This window comes from Tamandua tetradactyla, chromosome 19, assembly GCF_023851605.1.
Source record: "Tamandua tetradactyla isolate mTamTet1 chromosome 19, mTamTet1.pri, whole genome shotgun sequence".
In the NCBI taxonomy this organism is placed as follows: Eukaryota; Metazoa; Chordata; class Mammalia; order Pilosa; family Myrmecophagidae; genus Tamandua; species Tamandua tetradactyla.
Window position 1 is genome coordinate 40409938 of NC_135345.1, and position 17465 is coordinate 40427402.

The 17465-nt window shown below is 36.5% G+C and overlaps 1 protein-coding gene across 1 annotated transcript; it reads right to left on the reverse strand.

Annotated features, from left to right (window-relative positions):
• Window positions 1-3336: 3336 nt before the first annotated feature.
• On the reverse strand, window positions 3337-15497 carry TLR1 (toll like receptor 1). Its single transcript, XM_077136602.1, is given in 4 exon segments — window positions 3337-6493; window positions 6496-6650; window positions 6652-7707; window positions 15459-15497. Coding segments are annotated over 3 exon segments (2361 nt in total). The 5' UTR covers window positions 7647-7707; window positions 15459-15497; the 3' UTR covers window positions 3337-5282.
• Window positions 15498-17465: the final 1968 nt, after the last annotated feature.

The following is a 17465-nucleotide window of genomic DNA, read 5'->3' on the forward strand; positions in this document are numbered from 1 at the left end:
TTAATCAACTTTGCAAATGGATTTTTATTAAAGCTTGTTGTCCTCCTGTGTGGGCACTGACTTGGGGAATGCACACACGATGTGCTAGTTGGAGAATGGAAGCCCACCAAAAGTTCTGAAACAGTGAGGAAAGGCAGTGATGAACTAACCCAAATAATGGGGAGCCCCTGGAAGACACAGTCTAGAAGGAGAGAAGAGGAGAGGCAGGGAGGAAATTCAGCACTTCTCCAAAACCTTCAGCAGGGACTGCTTTCCTGTCAGCATGCAGGTGCCGAACTCAAGTTATTTCACTTAAAAATAAGAGGGAGTGGTAATTCTGGAGGCACTTGGGTTGCGTTAGTGAGGGTGAAATTGAGCACATATTTATTTTCTAACTGGATCCTGTTTTGAGCTATGAGTGCTCACTGCTGGCATATCAATTATTAGTGTTTTTTGCTTAGCTCTTTATATAAAAAAAAGGAAAAGAGCATTTTATTGGTGATATTTGCTACCTGTTTACTTCTCTATTATTTCCTCATTTTCCATTTTTAATTGATTTCTGTTTATTTGTTCCTTTGCTTGATTGTTTAAACAGAGCTGTTTCCAGCTTTTATGTAGTTATATTTTCTGTCTTTTCCGATTTTATTTAATCTTATAAAGGCCAAGACAATGTACACTGAACATGACCAGCAGCTCAGCTCCAGTTCCAGTTTTGGTGGCCCGGGATAATGAGGATATTACAAATAATGATAAGAATGATTATATGGTAATAATAAGAGATAACATGTATTGAGCTTTTGCTTTGTGCCAGGAACCTGTGCTATGCACCTTACATGTATACACTTTTTAATCCTCCTAAACCTGAAGAGGCAGGTATTATTAGTATACTCATCTTATGTACATCCAGGGTAATAAGGTAGAGAGGAATTATACCCAGCGTCACCAGCAGAAGGTGGAAGAGACAGATTTCAGGCTAAAATGATCATCTCTGGAGAGCTCCCCCTATCCACTGCCCTCTGCTTCCTCCAGAATAAATAACCACTGGACATTTGCACGTGCTTTACCATTGGTTTCTTACAATGGTCATATGAGAGAGATACACTATTACGGCTGTTTTTTTCCTCTGAGAAGGAAAGGAGGCTTGTAGAGGCAAAGGGGTTCATCTAACCACACAGAGGTACAGAGAAATGGAGCCAGTATTTAATCCCAGAATGATTGTCTACAGAACCCAGCTTTATAACCTTACACTCTACTGCTTCCAGCTCTGATGGAGAACTATCTTTTTTTTTTTTTTTAATATGGACAGTCAACAGGAAGCGAACCCAGGTTTCCACATGGCAGGCAAGAATTCTACCACTGAACCACAGTTGCACAGCCTTGGAGAACTAATTTTGATCCTGCCTTATTCCTGGGCCCTACTTCCTTATTTGCTGGTTGTTAATTTTCCAAATAACGAGAAGTATAAAAGCAGAAACAAATACTACCATAGCCCAGCAGTGATAACGTTTTGTATATTTTCATTAAGAGTTTTTTATGCATATTTTAACATAGTTGAAATCATACTGTATGTGCAATTTTGTATCCTACATATTTTACATAATATTGTAATAAAAGTATTCTCCAATGTTACTGAAAAGTACTTCATTTGCTTTATTTTTAAGAGTTGTAAATTTGTCATTAAATAAACATGGTACCTTCAAATTTGGAGTGTTTCTACTTTTTCACTGCTACCAACTACCCTGCAATTAATATACTTGTGAATATTATTTGTCCACATTTCAACTTCTTTCCTTAGGACAGATTCCAAGAAATGGAATTACCAGGTTAAAGAGCATGAATATTTTCAAAGCTGCTGATGTATAGTGCCAAATAACTTTGCGTTCTTCTATCTCTGCATAAAATGCTTATTCTACTTCAACCTTGCTAGTATAACAGGCTGATGAAATGGAACTATTTTAGTCTCAATTTTGGTTGAGGCCGCTAGAGTGAGGTGTGAGACCAGATAACTGGTTTTGTAACCCTTTGCTGACCACCCATCTTTACCTTATAAAAGGGGTTGGGAGGCTGAAAGAATTAGAAAGTGATTTTGGAGAGTTCTCCATGTGTTGTGAGTCTCATTTATCAAGAAGAATAAGGGGGACTCCCTCTTACCTCAATCCTAAAAACATGTTTCAGTGGGACCATGCAGAAAACTTGCTGTGTGAACTCTGCAGTTTGGGGGTTGTATTGGATTTGGTCTCTAACTCACAGCTGGAAACCTAAAGAGCTTTGCTAGTTATTCTAAGAGGGCATTTTACAAATAATAAAATTTAGACTTAGAAAGTTTAATTGTCCCAGTTCACCCACAAATAAGTGATGGTCTAGAGTTGAAACCCAGACTTTCTGAATAGGAGTTTGCATATTTACCCATTGTGTAATATTTCCTCTTATATATCTATAAAATCTTATCTTCATTACTGTATATTTGTTCATACTTTGACCTGATTTCTTCCTCTCCCAATCTTTAATTCTTTGGCAGAAGACTCCACCAATACATTTTCAACCTTCTAGCAGCCTCTTAAAAATAACTGATGAGATCAGGGATTTATATATATATGATTGATCTAACCTCTCATCTCAAACTTTATGCCTTCCTTCAGGGACATTTTTTTTTAGACTTACAGTCAACATCTTCTGCTTCTAAGCAGTTGAAATTTGGTTAAGAAATCTCTAAGTTCAATACAGGAAGTGCAGTCATCTTAGAGAAAACAGGAAAATCCAGTTCTAACAACTGTTGCAACTTCAGTTACAGAACAAGGACTTTCATACTCTCTTTGCATACATTTCATGGTTTAAATTTGCTTTACACTATTATCCCTCACAGCCATTTAAACGAAGACTTGCCTACATACCAAAGTTCTAGATTTCTGAGACATCTGACAATAGGGTCCCAATCTAACTTTCTGTGCTTATATTCTCACTGTCATTTCTTACAAACCTCGTGATCCAGACAAATTGGGAGACCAGTCCCAGGCTAGGCCTGGGGTAAAGCTGCCTTTGCTTTCTTCATCTCTCTCTCTAGAATGGTTTCTCCGTTCCTCATCATCACACATTGAAAAAGCCAAAGTTAAAGACTTACTTCAAAGCCCAGTGGAAAAACATCACTTCTATGAAGATTTTTTTTTCACTCAATCTGAATGAGCTCTGAAATTCCATTGTATATTTTTATTTCATTGGTCTGGGGGGGGGGGGGGGGAGCCAGTAGTGAAAGAAACTGACTCCAGCTCTCTGGGAACAGCATTTTTAAAAACTTTTTTATTGTATAGTATAGCATATATACAAAGCAAAGGAAAAAAAGCATTAATTTTTCAAAGCACTCTTCAACAAATAGTTACAGGACAGATCGCAGGGTTTGTCATGGGCTACCATAGGATCCTCTCACATTTTTCCTTCTAGCTGCTCCAAAATATAGGAGGCTAGAAGGCTTAAATTTCTTGTATCATCACAATTGATTTTATTTTTTTTTTTGAAAAATAAGATATATACAAAAAGGCAATAAATTTCAAAGCACAGCACCACAATCAGTTGTAGAGCTTATTTCAGAGCTTGACATTGGTTACAATTCCATAATTCTAGGTTTTTACTTCTAGTTGCTCTAAAACACTGGAGACTAAAAGAGATATCAATTTAATGACTCAGCATTCATATTCATTTGTTAACTCCATCTTTTCTATATAACTCCACCATCACCTTTGATCTTTCCATCCCTCTCTTTAGGTGTGTTTGGGTTATGGCCATTCTAACTTTTTCATGTTGGAAGGGGCTGCCACTAATATGAGGTAGGGAGACACAGGGCCCTCTAGGTTTCAGGGACCCATCTGGAAGTTGTAGGTTTCTGGAAAGTTGCTCCAGTCCATGGATCATTGGTTTTTATTTTAATTTGGATATGTGTTATGTCCTTATGTCCTCTGATTGACTGTAATTTCCTTAAAGCAAGACATTATTAGTATATGCCTCTCTTTTGGGGTTTCCCCTCAATGTGGAGACTGAGAGAAAAGTTTTTGTGCAGGTAATTTGTTTTGCTTAGTCCTCAAGGGGGTAGGGGTGGGTGTTGGACAGAGGGAAAAAGTTAAACAAGAAAGGAGGGAAAGTCAACCCAAGAGTGAATTATTGCACTGATTACACCTGTGGGTAAGTTGGGGACCCTTTGAAGAATGGGGTAGATTATGCCTCACATTGCCAAAGATTAAAAGAAAGGAGTATTTATCTACTGGCTGTCATTGCCTGGTGGTCAAGAACTGCCTTAAGAGATGTCCCTAGCAATTCCAGGTTTGTGCATGTACTAAAATGGTTGAACAAGCTTCTATAAGCATCCCATGCAGCAATAATAGTGACGCCATGGGGTGCAGAGTGAGAGATAAAGTTTGAAGCTGAGGCAAGCTGCTGTCAGGTTACATCTGCCTAGAAATGGTTGCTGCAGCAAAGTCTGGAACAAAAGGTAGACTTTGAAGATGCTTGATGGGTATGAAAAATATCTGACACATTCCATTCCTTGCATTGTTCTAATATGGTAATGCTCTATTTCAATAATTCTCCCAAACAGAGGGGTAGCATGTATAGAAACACTGTATCAACTATATCTCTCCTTCCAATCTAAAGAGCACAAGCTCTCTTGCATGTCTCTTCATGCAACTAGAATCCCAGAATGATCTCCAGTTACAGAAAACCAGATTCAAAATTCCCACTTGTACTGAGGGGAAAAACTGTCTTTTTTTGTGTTGTCCCTAGAGCAGGCCCCGAGGCAAGTATTCGAATGCAAATAGTTTATTTCAGATATGATCCTAGGAAACACTCAGAGAGAAATAAGGAAATGAGACAAGAAAAGGAAGGAAGTCAATAAAGAGTACTTTATCAAGCTATTTCTATGTGGGCAACTAGAGTTTAACCCTGCTTAGGAACTCAGAGAGAGTGTAAAGTACCACAGAGTTATCCCAAAAGATAGATGAGAAAGTTGGGGTAATTATCCAGTTCCCTTTCTGACACTGGTTGATCTCTGCATCCAAGGCATTAATTCTCCAACACTTCTAAGTTGCTCTGAGTGTGTTCTCTTGATTAGGAAAGTGTGTTCTCTTGATTAGGAAAGATACCCTACAGACACACAGTCTACAGCATTCACTATAGGCAGTCTTCATGTAGAAGTGAACCCTGAGTAGAAATGGGGAGCCATCAAAAGCATCTGCTAGAGAAACCTATCTATAGCATAAAAATCATTGGTTATTCCATAACCAACATTGAAAAGGGGAATATTTTTCAATTTTTGTTTATTATTTCTTTTTCTCCATCAACTTAATATTAATGGCTGCTCTTAGGTTAGCCCAAAAGAGTCCATGTTTGCTCTTTTCCTTGGGCCATTCCAAATAAGTCCTCTGTGTGATTAGAGTTTTGAGCTTGTGATAATAGTTAGGAATGGAATACTGTGGAATGGGCTCCAGCAGGATAAGGATTAAGTTATCAAAAGCTTCATGAAAGAGATTGTGGTGGGCAAAGTAGAGTTCGTAATGGCACCACTCACTCTGGACAAAGTTGGGAGACAAAACAAAGATGGACTTGTAACTCTTTTCAATGAAGTTTACGATATTTTCAAAGATGCTCTTGCCAGGAACAAAGTTTCTCTCATGGAGACAAATCTGTATACCTTCTTTCTCTAAATTTGGTAGTAATTCACTCTTCACCCAGGCAGAATCATGCCCACTGTATGAAATGAAAGCATGGAAGTGGAGAGTTCTTTCAAGTTCTTCTAAGGGTATGTTCCTAGCCCTGTGTCGGGAATGCATCCATTGGTACACCATCCTGACATACCAGGGCAAATCCAAGTAGATGCAGAGGGAGACCACAATAACAACCAATACTAGCATGGTGGCCACAATAGTAATAATCAGTAGAGATGTGTTGCAAGATAATTGAGATACATGAAAGTCCTGTAGTGGGATCCCCTTATAACTTTCTGGGTAGTCACACTTATAAGAATCAGGCCAGCCTTCAACAACCTCTCTGGATAGTTGGCCTATATTTTTGATAAATTCTCTTAACTCACACGTACATTGGAATGGATTGTTCCCTGCTTTTATTGATGTAATATTCTGGCAGCTCTGGAAGGAATCAGTTGATGGGTAGGAAACTAAATTATAGTCAGTGATTAGTACAGAAAGTGTACTAAAGGTACCACATCCAGGAAGGTCAGTTAAAGAATTGAAAGCAATATTTAGTTCTTGCAAAGCTTCCAATTTGGTGACATCTTTAGGGATATATGTTATTCTGTTATTGTGAAGATCAAGTACTGTGACCCTGGGAGGTAAACATCTGAAAACCAAATCTGTAAGTATATTTGAAGACATATTTCAGGTTAATAAGCTTTTAGCCCAAGAACACTTTCTTTCATGTCCATTATACCTTAGAGAATTCTGGCTAATATCTAATTGTTGTAGAGATTTCATCTCCTTGGTCACGTAAATGATATTTTCAAGTTCCTTAATTGATTAATTTGTAAAGTAAGTGTCTCCAGCTCATTCAAGTTTCTACAGTTTTCAAAAACCATGTCTGTTAAGAGATTATTGGAGAAATCCAAATACCGAAATGAGTTACTTTGAAATGGGCAAAGCATGTGGATCATGCGTGTACCAGACACTGAAATTTTGGATGTTCATATTTGAAAAGATATTGTGGATATAACTCTGTGAAAAACTGAAAACATCACTGACAACTTGGCATATAGACAAGGACTTCAATGAAGTGTCAGAATAATCAAAAGCCCAGAAGTCAAGTTGACCCTTTAGTTTCACGTTTGAAATTGAGAAATCCTGTATTGTTGTACGCCAAACCAACTGGAGGATCATAATAAAGGAAGTCCAAGTTGTTTCAATGTTGTTTAAAGTAAGATTTAATAACCTTGGATTCTTTCGAAGTTTTGACAAAACATTTAAGAAATCATATTCATTATCTTCTGACACACATTTAATATTAGACAGTTCCAAACTTACTGCACTACTAACTGACACATCCAAAATAAAACGGAATTCCTTTCTCGGAGGGTAAACAATGTGCAGACTATCTGTGTTAAAGTCTTGAAGACTCTCAAGGTCTTCTTTATCACCATAAAGTTCTCCCAAGACCAACAAAACCTTATGGATATGCAAATGAGCAATTGGGAGCATGCTAAATTTTTCTAACTGCATGGCACTCAACCCCAGAAAATCTAGTTGAGACATATAGCCAAACTCTTTGCAGATGGGCAGGACATCTAAATCATTAAATGAAATGTCCAGATGCTTTAGATTTGCAATAGGGTGACAGGAAATCTTCTGCAACTTGTTGTAGGACAAATCCAAGTATTCCAATTCCTTGTTGAATTCAAAAATACTGAAATTAAGATACTGTATTCTATTATAAGAGAGTATCAAAATCCTCAGCTTTGATAGTGATAGAAGGTTAGAAGTCTGAAGCTCAGATACACAGTTTTGTGAAACATCTAAGATTGTTGCTTTCAGGGACAGGTCTTTGGGAATTTGACTGAGACCTGTTTAGGACTTATCGACTACAAATTCATTTCCATCAGATAATTGGATTCTGATCTTGAGTATGAACATGAAGATGATGGCCAAATGGAAGAGGCTAGAATTAGTTTTAGTCATTTTGTAACAGAAGACATTCCTAAGAGCTATTCTTCAGATCATCTTGATAAGGATCCAGATCCTAGAAAAACAATTCAACGTTAAATGATTATACGAAATCAGGCAGATTTGGCATTAAACATTTTTATTAAAAATTCATAAAATGAGGGTACAGTTTTTGGTTTTAACTACATGAAACAAGGGAAATATACACGTTGATCAAAAAGCTTTCCAGCTTTAAACAAATAACTTTTTTAGAAAATATTTTTATTGACAAAACAACATACAAACACAAACATTTTTAACATACGAGCATTCCATACTTGGTTTACAGCCAATGGCTCACAATATCATCACATAGTTGTATATTCATCACCATGATCATTTCTTAGAAAATTTGCACCATTCCAGAAAAAGAAATAAAAAGAAAAAACTCCTACATAACATACCCCTTACCCCTTCCTCTCATTGACCACTAGTATTTCCATCTATCCAATATATTTTAACCTTAGACAAATAGCTTTTAATATGGATGGTATAGTGGGTTAAATGGTGGCCTCAAAAAGATAAGCCCACATTCTAATCCCCAAAACCTATGATTATGATCTTATTTGGAAAGCAGATCTTGCAGATATAATTAAATTAAGGTCTTGAGAAGAAGAGATCATCTGGATTATCCAGGTGGGCTCTAAATACAATGGCAAGTGTTCTTATAAGAAAAATACAGAGGGAGAGTTAACACTGACAGAAGAGGAGAAGAAAGATACAGAGGAGAAATCTAGGTGACACAGAGGCAAAGATTGTAGTGATACAACCGCAAGCCAAAGAATGCTTACAATCACCAGATAGAAGAGGCTCTGGAAGGAACGTTGCTCAGACAACACATTGATTTTGGATTTCTGACCTCCAAAATTATGAGAGAATACATTTCTCATTTTTTTTAAGCAACCAAGTGTATAGTGATGTGTTACAGGGGCCACAGGAAATAAAAACTGTTGGTTTTGCATAGTAATGGAAAGTCTATGCCCTAAGCATGACAAGAACACACCTAGTGTTCTTTCTACTTTCAATATGTACTTCTTCATGACCTTTTGAGTGTTCCTCTTCCATGTGGTTAGACTGGGGCTATTCTTACATTACCTTTTATTACCGCCACCTGGTTTGAGGTCTAACTTTGGTTTTATCCAAAAGGTAATTAGATCATGATAAAAAATACCTACAAAGATTCAATCATTCATCCTTTTACTTATGCAACCAATACTCATTGATCACCTACTGGACAAGTTTTAGAAACTGTAGACAGAGAAGTAAGTAAGATAAAATTTGCTCTCAAGGAGCTTACCATCAAGTGGGGAGACAGTTAATAAAAATTAATGACTAGACTAAACTTAATTTCATGTTATTGTAAGTGCTATAAAGAAAACTAAAGCAGGGTAAATGGATCTAGAAGAATGGTAAGCATGGGGTGATTCTTGGTAGTAGTAGTGTCTCAGAAAAGGTTTTTCTGAAAAAGTGATATCTGGACAGAACCCAGAAAAAAGTGAGTAATCTATGGATCTAGGAGAAGAGCATTTTGGGAAAAGGAAAAGGCAAGTACAAGGGTCTTGAGGTGGGAATGAATTTGGCTTGATTGAGGAACAGCAAGAAGATCATCATTATTAGCATGGAGTAAGTGAGGAAGAGGAGAGTCAGGATCTTGTAGATCATTGCAAGGAGGTAGGATTCTGTCTGAGAGTGATGGGGTGGAGTGGTGAGTACTGGCGAAAAGTTTTCTTTTCTCCCTTATTCAGAAAATCTTGTCATTCATTCATTCATTCTTCAAATATGCATTTATTCCCTATGGTATGCTACACATTGTTCTAGGTTATGCCTATTGCATTAGTTATCAACCCACTATAGCTCAGGTACTTTTTGTTATCACCATTCCCATGACACATACAGCCGTGGCACATAGAAGGTGAGCTCTAGAGAGTGATACACCCTTCACCATGACAGCTCTTTCAAGAACTTATTTGAAAGCCCCTAGAACTGCAATAGGCAAACAAGCTTTCAGTATCAGCGAAGTATCAAATTCCTCTTTACATGTTCCCTCACATATCTCAAAGGGCACAGAAGGAACTAAATAACTCAAGTTCCAGAAACAAGTCTGGAGTGCAAAAGTTCCCCGAGTTAGACATACAAACTTATTTGGTTTTCAAAGTTTTCCTAGGACTTACCTTTTTGTAGAGATGTCCAAGGATTTTCCTGATTTCTTCTAACAGAGAAAGGGAACCCCCATCTAACAGAAAAAGTACCCCCATCACTACTTACAAAGACTCTGAGAGAGGAAAGGGACATAGACATCAAAATGAATGTTGAAAGTAAAGGCGGAAGAATTATATAACATAATCAAGTGGGATTTATCCTGAAAATGCAAGGGTGGTTCAACATAAGAAAATCAATTAATGTAATAAACCATTTAGTAGAATTAGAAGGAAAAAAAACACATGATAACTTCAACTGGTACAGAGGCATTTGGCAAAATCCAACACCCTTTCTTCATTAAAATACTGAGAAAACTAGGACTAGTAGGAAATTGCCTCAACATGAAAAGAGCATGAACAAACAACCCATAGCTATCCCCTGACCATATCCCCCAAGGTCAGGAACAAGACAAGGATGCCCACCTTCACCACTGCAGTTTAATATAGTTCAGGAAGTTCTAGCCAAAGCAACTAAGCAAGAAAAAGAAATGAAAGTCATCCACATTGGAAATGAAGATGTAAAACTTTCCTATGTGCATATTACATGATCGTATATAGAGAAAAATCCCAGAAACCACAGCAAAGCTAGTAGAACTAATAAACAAATTCCACAAAGTGGTGGGGTACCAAGTGACATGCAAAAATCAGTGGTGTTTCTATACATAGTAATGATCAAACTGAAAAGGAAGTCAAGAGAAACATTCCATTTTCTATAGCAGCTAAAAGAAGCAAATCGCCAGGAATAAATTTAACCAAGGTGTACAGGATTTGTACATGGAAAAGAAGAAAACATTGATGAAATAAAGTAAGAAGACCTAAAGAAATGGAAATACATTCCATGTCATGGACTGGAAGACTAAATATTGTTAAGATGTCTATTTCTATTCAAAGCAATTTACAGAGTCAGTGCAATCCCAAATCAAAAGTCCAGAAAAAAAATGGAACTATTAAACTTTTCCATCTAGGAAACTCCAGGTACCCTCTCAACCATTGGAGAGTCCCATGAAAATAGGCTAAGCCCTTGATTTTGAAATTGGCCTTTATGAAAGTTATTTCTGTAGTGAAGCTAAGACTATGTCTAATGAGGTCTAAGAGTTGCTTCCAGGAAATCCCTTTTGTTGCTCAGATATGATCCCTCTCTCTGTAAGCACAACTCTACAAAGAAATTCATTATGTTCCCTCTATGTGGGACATGACATTCAGTGGTCAAAGTCTCCCTGAGAATGTGGGTGTGACTCTTGGGAATGAGTTTGGCCCTGGCATTGTGGTTTCAACAATACCTTCCTGACCTGGGGAAAGAAGTGCAATAAAATAAGGCATCAGTGGCTGAGAGATCAAATAGAGTCAAGAGGTTATTCTGGAGGCTATTATTCTGTATTAACTAGTGCTAATTGCCATGGTTTGCTAAACCTCAACTAACATCACTCTTATTAACTCTTAAGAACACCTACGGCTTGAACTCAGACTCTATAAAATTTCATGCATTAAGTTTGCTTTCCTGGAACCTATAATTTCCAGAGGGTTCCTAGGTCAGACAATTTCTGAAACCCAGAGGGACCAATCTCCTCAAGATTATCAGCTAATTTCATACCCCAGTCCTTCAGTGTCAACATCCTTTCTCAACATGAAAAAATCAGAATGGGTATTCCCTAAAGATCCCTGTAAATTAGGAGAAGGATCAAAGGAGAAGGAGGAGTTATAATAGAAAAAATAGGATTTAACAAATGAGTATGACTGCTGAATCACTATAGTGATATTTCTTTGAGTCTCCAGTGTTTTGGAGCAGCAAGAAGGAAAAATCTGAAATAGTGGAATGGCAACCCATAACAAACTCTGAAATCAGTTCTGTAATGCTTTAGTGAAGTGAACTTTGAAAATTATTCTTTTTCTTTCTTTTCTTTGTATATGTTATATTTCACAATGAAAAATATTTTTAAAAAAAATACCAATAGCTTTCTTTGTAGAAATGGAAAAGTCAGTCATCAAATTCATTTGGAAGGCTAAGTGGCCACTAATAACTAAAACCATATTTAAAAAGAACAAAGTTGAAGGACTCACATTTTCCAATTTTAAAACTTATTACAAAGCCACAGTTATCAAAAGAGAATGGTGCTGACATAAGGATAGACATGTAGGCCAGTGAAATAGAAATGAGAGTTCAAAATTAATCCTTCACATCTAAAGCCAATTGATTTTTCACTAGCGTACCAAGTCTTCTCAGTGAGGAAAGAATAGTCTCCAACAAATGATACTAAGAAAACAGGATATTCGCATGCAAAAGAATGAATGTAGACTCATACCTCATGCCATATATAAAAATTAACTCAAAATGAATCAAAAACCTAAATATAAAAACTAAAATTATAAAACTCCTACAAGAAACAGAGTAACATCTTCAGTACTTTATATTAGGCAATGATTTCTTAGACTTTACACCAAAAGCATAAGCAACAAAAGAAAAAACAGATCAATTACACTTCATCAAAATTAAAAAATTTTTTCATCAAAAGAGATTTTCAAGAAAGTGAAAAGACAACCAACAGAATGGGATAAAATATTTGAAAACTGTATCTGCTAAGGGTTTAATATCTGTATATATATATATATATATATATATATATATATATGAAATTGTATAACTCAACAAAAAGGAAAAGAAACACAATTAAAAAATGGGCAACATATTTGAATTGACATGTCCCCAAAGAAGATATATAATTGGCCAATATGCACACAAGGAGATGTTCAACAGCATTAACCATTAGGGAAATCCAAATGAAAAACACAATCAGATATCGCTTCACACCCACTAGAGTGGCTATTGTTTAAAAAACAGAAAATAGCTATTGCCAAGGATGTGGGGAAATAGGAACCCTCGTTCATTGTTGGTGGGAACATAAAATGGTGCAACTGCTGTAGAAAGTAGTTTGGCTTTTCCTCAGAAAGACAGGTATAGAATTACCAAATGACCCAGAGGTCCTACTTCTAGTTATACTCAAAAGAATTAAAAGCAGGAACTCAAACAGATATTTCCAGACCCATGTTCATAGCAGCTTTATTCTCAATTGCCAAAGGTAGAAAAAAAATCATGGCCTTCAACAGATGAATGGATAAGCAAAATGTTACACAGACATAACAGGAAATATTATCTGTTATAAAAGAGAATGCAGTTCTGATATATGTGACAACATGGATGAAGCTTGAAGACATCAAGTTGAGTGAAATAAGCCAAACATAAAATGACAAATATTGTATGACTTCACATATATAAAATAATTAAAATATTCAAATTCACAGAGCCAGATATTAGAATATAGGTTATCAGGAGAAAGGGGGCTGGTTATGGAGTTTCTGGCTGGGGCAATGGAAAGTTTTGGTAATGGATGATGGTGATAGTAGCACAATACAGTGAATGTAATTAACACCACTGAATTTTCTATTTGAAAGTGGTTAAAATGGGAGATTTAATGTGTGCATATGTAACTAGAATTTTAAAAAAATTAAATCCACAGACTAGTACAACACAAAAAGAAATAATGTAAACTATGGACTATACTTAATAATATGATTATAATAATAGTGCTTCATCAACTGTAACAAAGATATCACACTAATGCAAAATACTAATAAAAGGGAATATGGGAGTGGGGTGGTAGTATGGGGACACTGTCCTTTCTTCATGATTTTTCCATAAACTTAAAAATGTCTTAATAAAAAAAAATCTGGACTTAAGTAAGGATAGAGAGAAAGAAGTAAAGGTGGCATTTTTATGGCATTGACCATACTTGGCTGCAGGATCCAGAAATTTCCCATTTTTTTCCTCTCCAGCTTTCTGAAAGAGCTATTCACACAAGTAATCATAGTTAAATGGGAATCAAAGTAATACCCAGAAGTTAGGACTTCAATATATCTTTTTGGGGTTCGCAATTCAAATTGTAACAGGGTTTAAGACCCAAGTGGAGTTTTCTGCATATTCTTGAGCCCGAATACAAATCTAGGGATTTTTCTACCTTCTGGCCAACTGCTGAGTTCAAGGACTAGAAGCAGCAATCAGTAGAGTCAGCCTTGGTATTTGGAGACTGAATGGAGAGACAGAGGGGTAGAGGCAGGGCCCTGTGCATGGATGTGAGCTTAGCACAGTGAACTCAATCTTGAGCAAGATGAAGTTACCCTTGTTTCCCTAACCACCACCACCCAAAAGACTTAAATTCATAAAACCACAAGACCTTGGCCATTTCATGAAATCACAGCTTTAAATCTAGTTAATTACCTTATTGACCCAAATATCTTCTATTTGCCTGACCTCTATTTTATCTTTTCATTTAAGGTCATTAATTTGAAGTACTTAGTTTATGTAACAATTTCTATTTCTGTAATTGAGAAATAAAAGTACTTTACACCTAAGGAAGTGATTTTTAGGTACTTACAGGAACTTCAAATTTTATATACCAAACTTGCTAAATCAATGAAAACCTATATTTCATTTTCCCACACCAAACAAAATAAGTGGTTTTTACCAAAATTCTAATAGATCCTCCCTGAAACCTGATCTATATATTAGAATTCTATATATTAGAATCTCAAAACGATTTACTGCTGAATAAAATAATTATTTGCTAAGTTGATTAGTAAAAAGATGCTTTAATTTTGAAAAAATAAAGTATCTCTAGGAGTGTTTACATCAATTTTCATGATTATGGTAAGTTTAGTTTCACATTATATGATATAATGAATCAATACATTTGATTATGTTTGGAGACTTTGTTCAGCATCAAATCAGAGCTTTGACTGGTCTTAATAGATAACACTCATCAATCAATTTGACCCAGTAAGTTCAGCCCTGAAAATATTTATTGAGTCTTCTCTGCACCAGACCAACCTTCTATTAACCTCAGTTTGAAAGGAACAGGTCCAGCTCAAGAGCTTTCTTGCTTTGTTTCCCATGTGGTTTTGTTGTTTTGTTTAAAGGACCCACTCACTTTCAAGTCTCCTGACTTAATTGGGTGTAGCCTGGGATACATTTTCAAAACTTACATTCCCAACTAATTTCCAGTGTCCCAGAATAGTTACAGTGGTCTGAGAAAACAGAAAAGATAGATGGTGGGAACAGCTCAAAGGAAAAATGAAAGTAAACCATAAAAAGGAGGAGTTGTAGGCAGTGTGCCACTGCCTCCAGGAATAATTGACTTACATTTCATTTTCCTTAACATTCTTGTTTCAAAGAAAATTTGGGGGGCATGGAGAATGGGGTGGAGAAAAAGCAAAGACATCTGAAATGAAAAACTAGCAGCTCCATAAGAAACCCATGAGAAGGCTTTGACCCAAATATTCTTCTCTTGACTTAAAAATACGTTTGAAAACAAATCACATGCAAAGTGTCAGTCAGAAAAAAATATATGTTTTCCTACTCCGAACTAGGAGTTGATAAATAAACACAAGTTCAAACCAAACAGTAAGTATTTATCAGAAATGTAACACACTTGGAAAAACACCCTGGACTAAATTGTAGAAACGTTTGAGATTTCTATAGCTGATAACTAATCATACCATTACTTTTTTTTATAGAACTATAAAAGGAGATTCTGCTTACCAAGGCATCCTGCCTGTCTGAGCCCCGTCGGCAGTCTGATGAAAATTCAAGCATTTCCTCCTGCATTTATTCCTTTTTGGTGACCACATTTGGCATTGAAAAAAAAATGTTCTTTTATGCCATCTACTGAATTCCACTGAAACTACATTAGATAGTGAGTGTAAATCTATTTTCTCTTATGCATAGCTAGGATAGAGTTTGTGGTTAACTGATAGACATGTTTTAAAAATACTAGCATGTTTTGGTGGTTCTGTATTTTACTATGATCAACTCACTGTCATCTACACTAACAAAGTGAAGCAGGTGGTGGGAGTAACCCACAGTTCACTTTTGGTTGAACCCAAAATGCTTATGTTTGTTGCCCTGGCGGTGGAGGCGGGATGAGGTTCTGGGTGTGTTTTTTGTTTCAGTTGCTTTGATTTTCCTTGGCATTTTGATTAGTTTGCTATAAAAACTGACTGCAAATGAAAAGAGGGATGGGTTAAGATCAAACTTTTGCTAAAGCTCCTTCATAAAAAGGGAAGATAATTCGTGTGCTGTTATCAAGTGGATGCTAATTGTGTTTTTTTAAACAAATAAATTTTCAGACAAAATCTTGTGCTCAAATGTATTCCTATTGATATTTTCAAGTTTTCTTCAAAAAATGATTTTTTAAAAAACCCTGGAAAACATGCTATCTAGAAATATCTTTCTTCAGATAAGGTCTAAGATACCCCCTTCAGGCTTCAAAGCTCCGTGTATATCTAATTCCATTTTGGAGGGTTAGTTGACATCAGCATGCTCAAGGGATCCACTTTGATAGGGCAATGCTTGTCTCTTCAATTAACAACAAGAAAATAACAAAACAACGAATGGACTATAAAGCTGAGGAATGCCAGCTGTCTGCTCCTGAACTTGTCCTCAGCCTTGTATTGAATGGTGCCCAGTCAAACTGGATGTGGGAATGACAAAAACTTTTGCCTTCTGTTCTTCCACCATTTTCTGCTATAAATAGCTTTTCTACCGCAAGGAGCAAGGCCATATTCCCTAAACTAAGAATTTCAGGATTCTTTTTGACTTCTAATGGGTATTTTCTCTCTCTCTTTGTCCCTGTACACACATGTATATGTATGTATGTATGTATATGTGTATGGTATATATGTATGTGTGTGTATGCATATATACTGTGTATCTATTTCCCACCACCACTACCCTTCACCAAGTAAGCTTTGAAAGTATTAAGGGATAAAGACAGTCAAAAGGGAGAAAGTCCAGATGGTAAGCCAAATAGAATTTCAGAGATTAAATCCTTTTTAAATCTGTTGGAGCATATAGGCTTCACTACAACATCAAATCTTCCTGATGCAATCAATAGATATAAAATAAAATTTTTGGTTTATTTCCTGATCATAAAATTAATTCATGCTCATTGGAAGTTGTGGTAGTTAGATTCAGTTGTCATCTTGGCCAGGTGAAGGCACCTAGTTTTGTTGCTGCAGACATGAGCCAATGGTACATGAACCTCCTCTGTTGCTAATTACATCTGCAGTCAGCTAGGAGGTGTGCCTGTTGCAACAAATGATGTTTGACTTAATTGCCTGGTGCTTAAATGAGAGAGCACAACGTAGCACAGCCCAAGCAGCTCAGCATACCTCATCTCCACGCTCACAGCTCAGCCCAGGCCTTTGGAGATGCAGAAAGGATCACCCCAGGGAAAGTTGTTGGAAGCCAGAGGCCTGGAGAGAAGGCCAGCAGAGATTGCCCTGTGCCTTCCCATGTAAGAAAAAACCTCAGATGAAAGTTAGCTGCCTTTCCTCTGAAGAACTAACAAAATAAATCCCCTTTTATTAAAAGCCAATCCGTCTCTGGTGTGCTGCATTCTTGCAGCTAGCAAACTAGAACAGAAGGCATTTGGAAAATAAAGGAAAGCAAAAAAGAGGAAAATAAAAAATCATACCTAATCCCACCAGTAAGAAACAAACATTGTTGCATTGTTATACACTCCTTTTGAGGCTTTCTTATTTATAG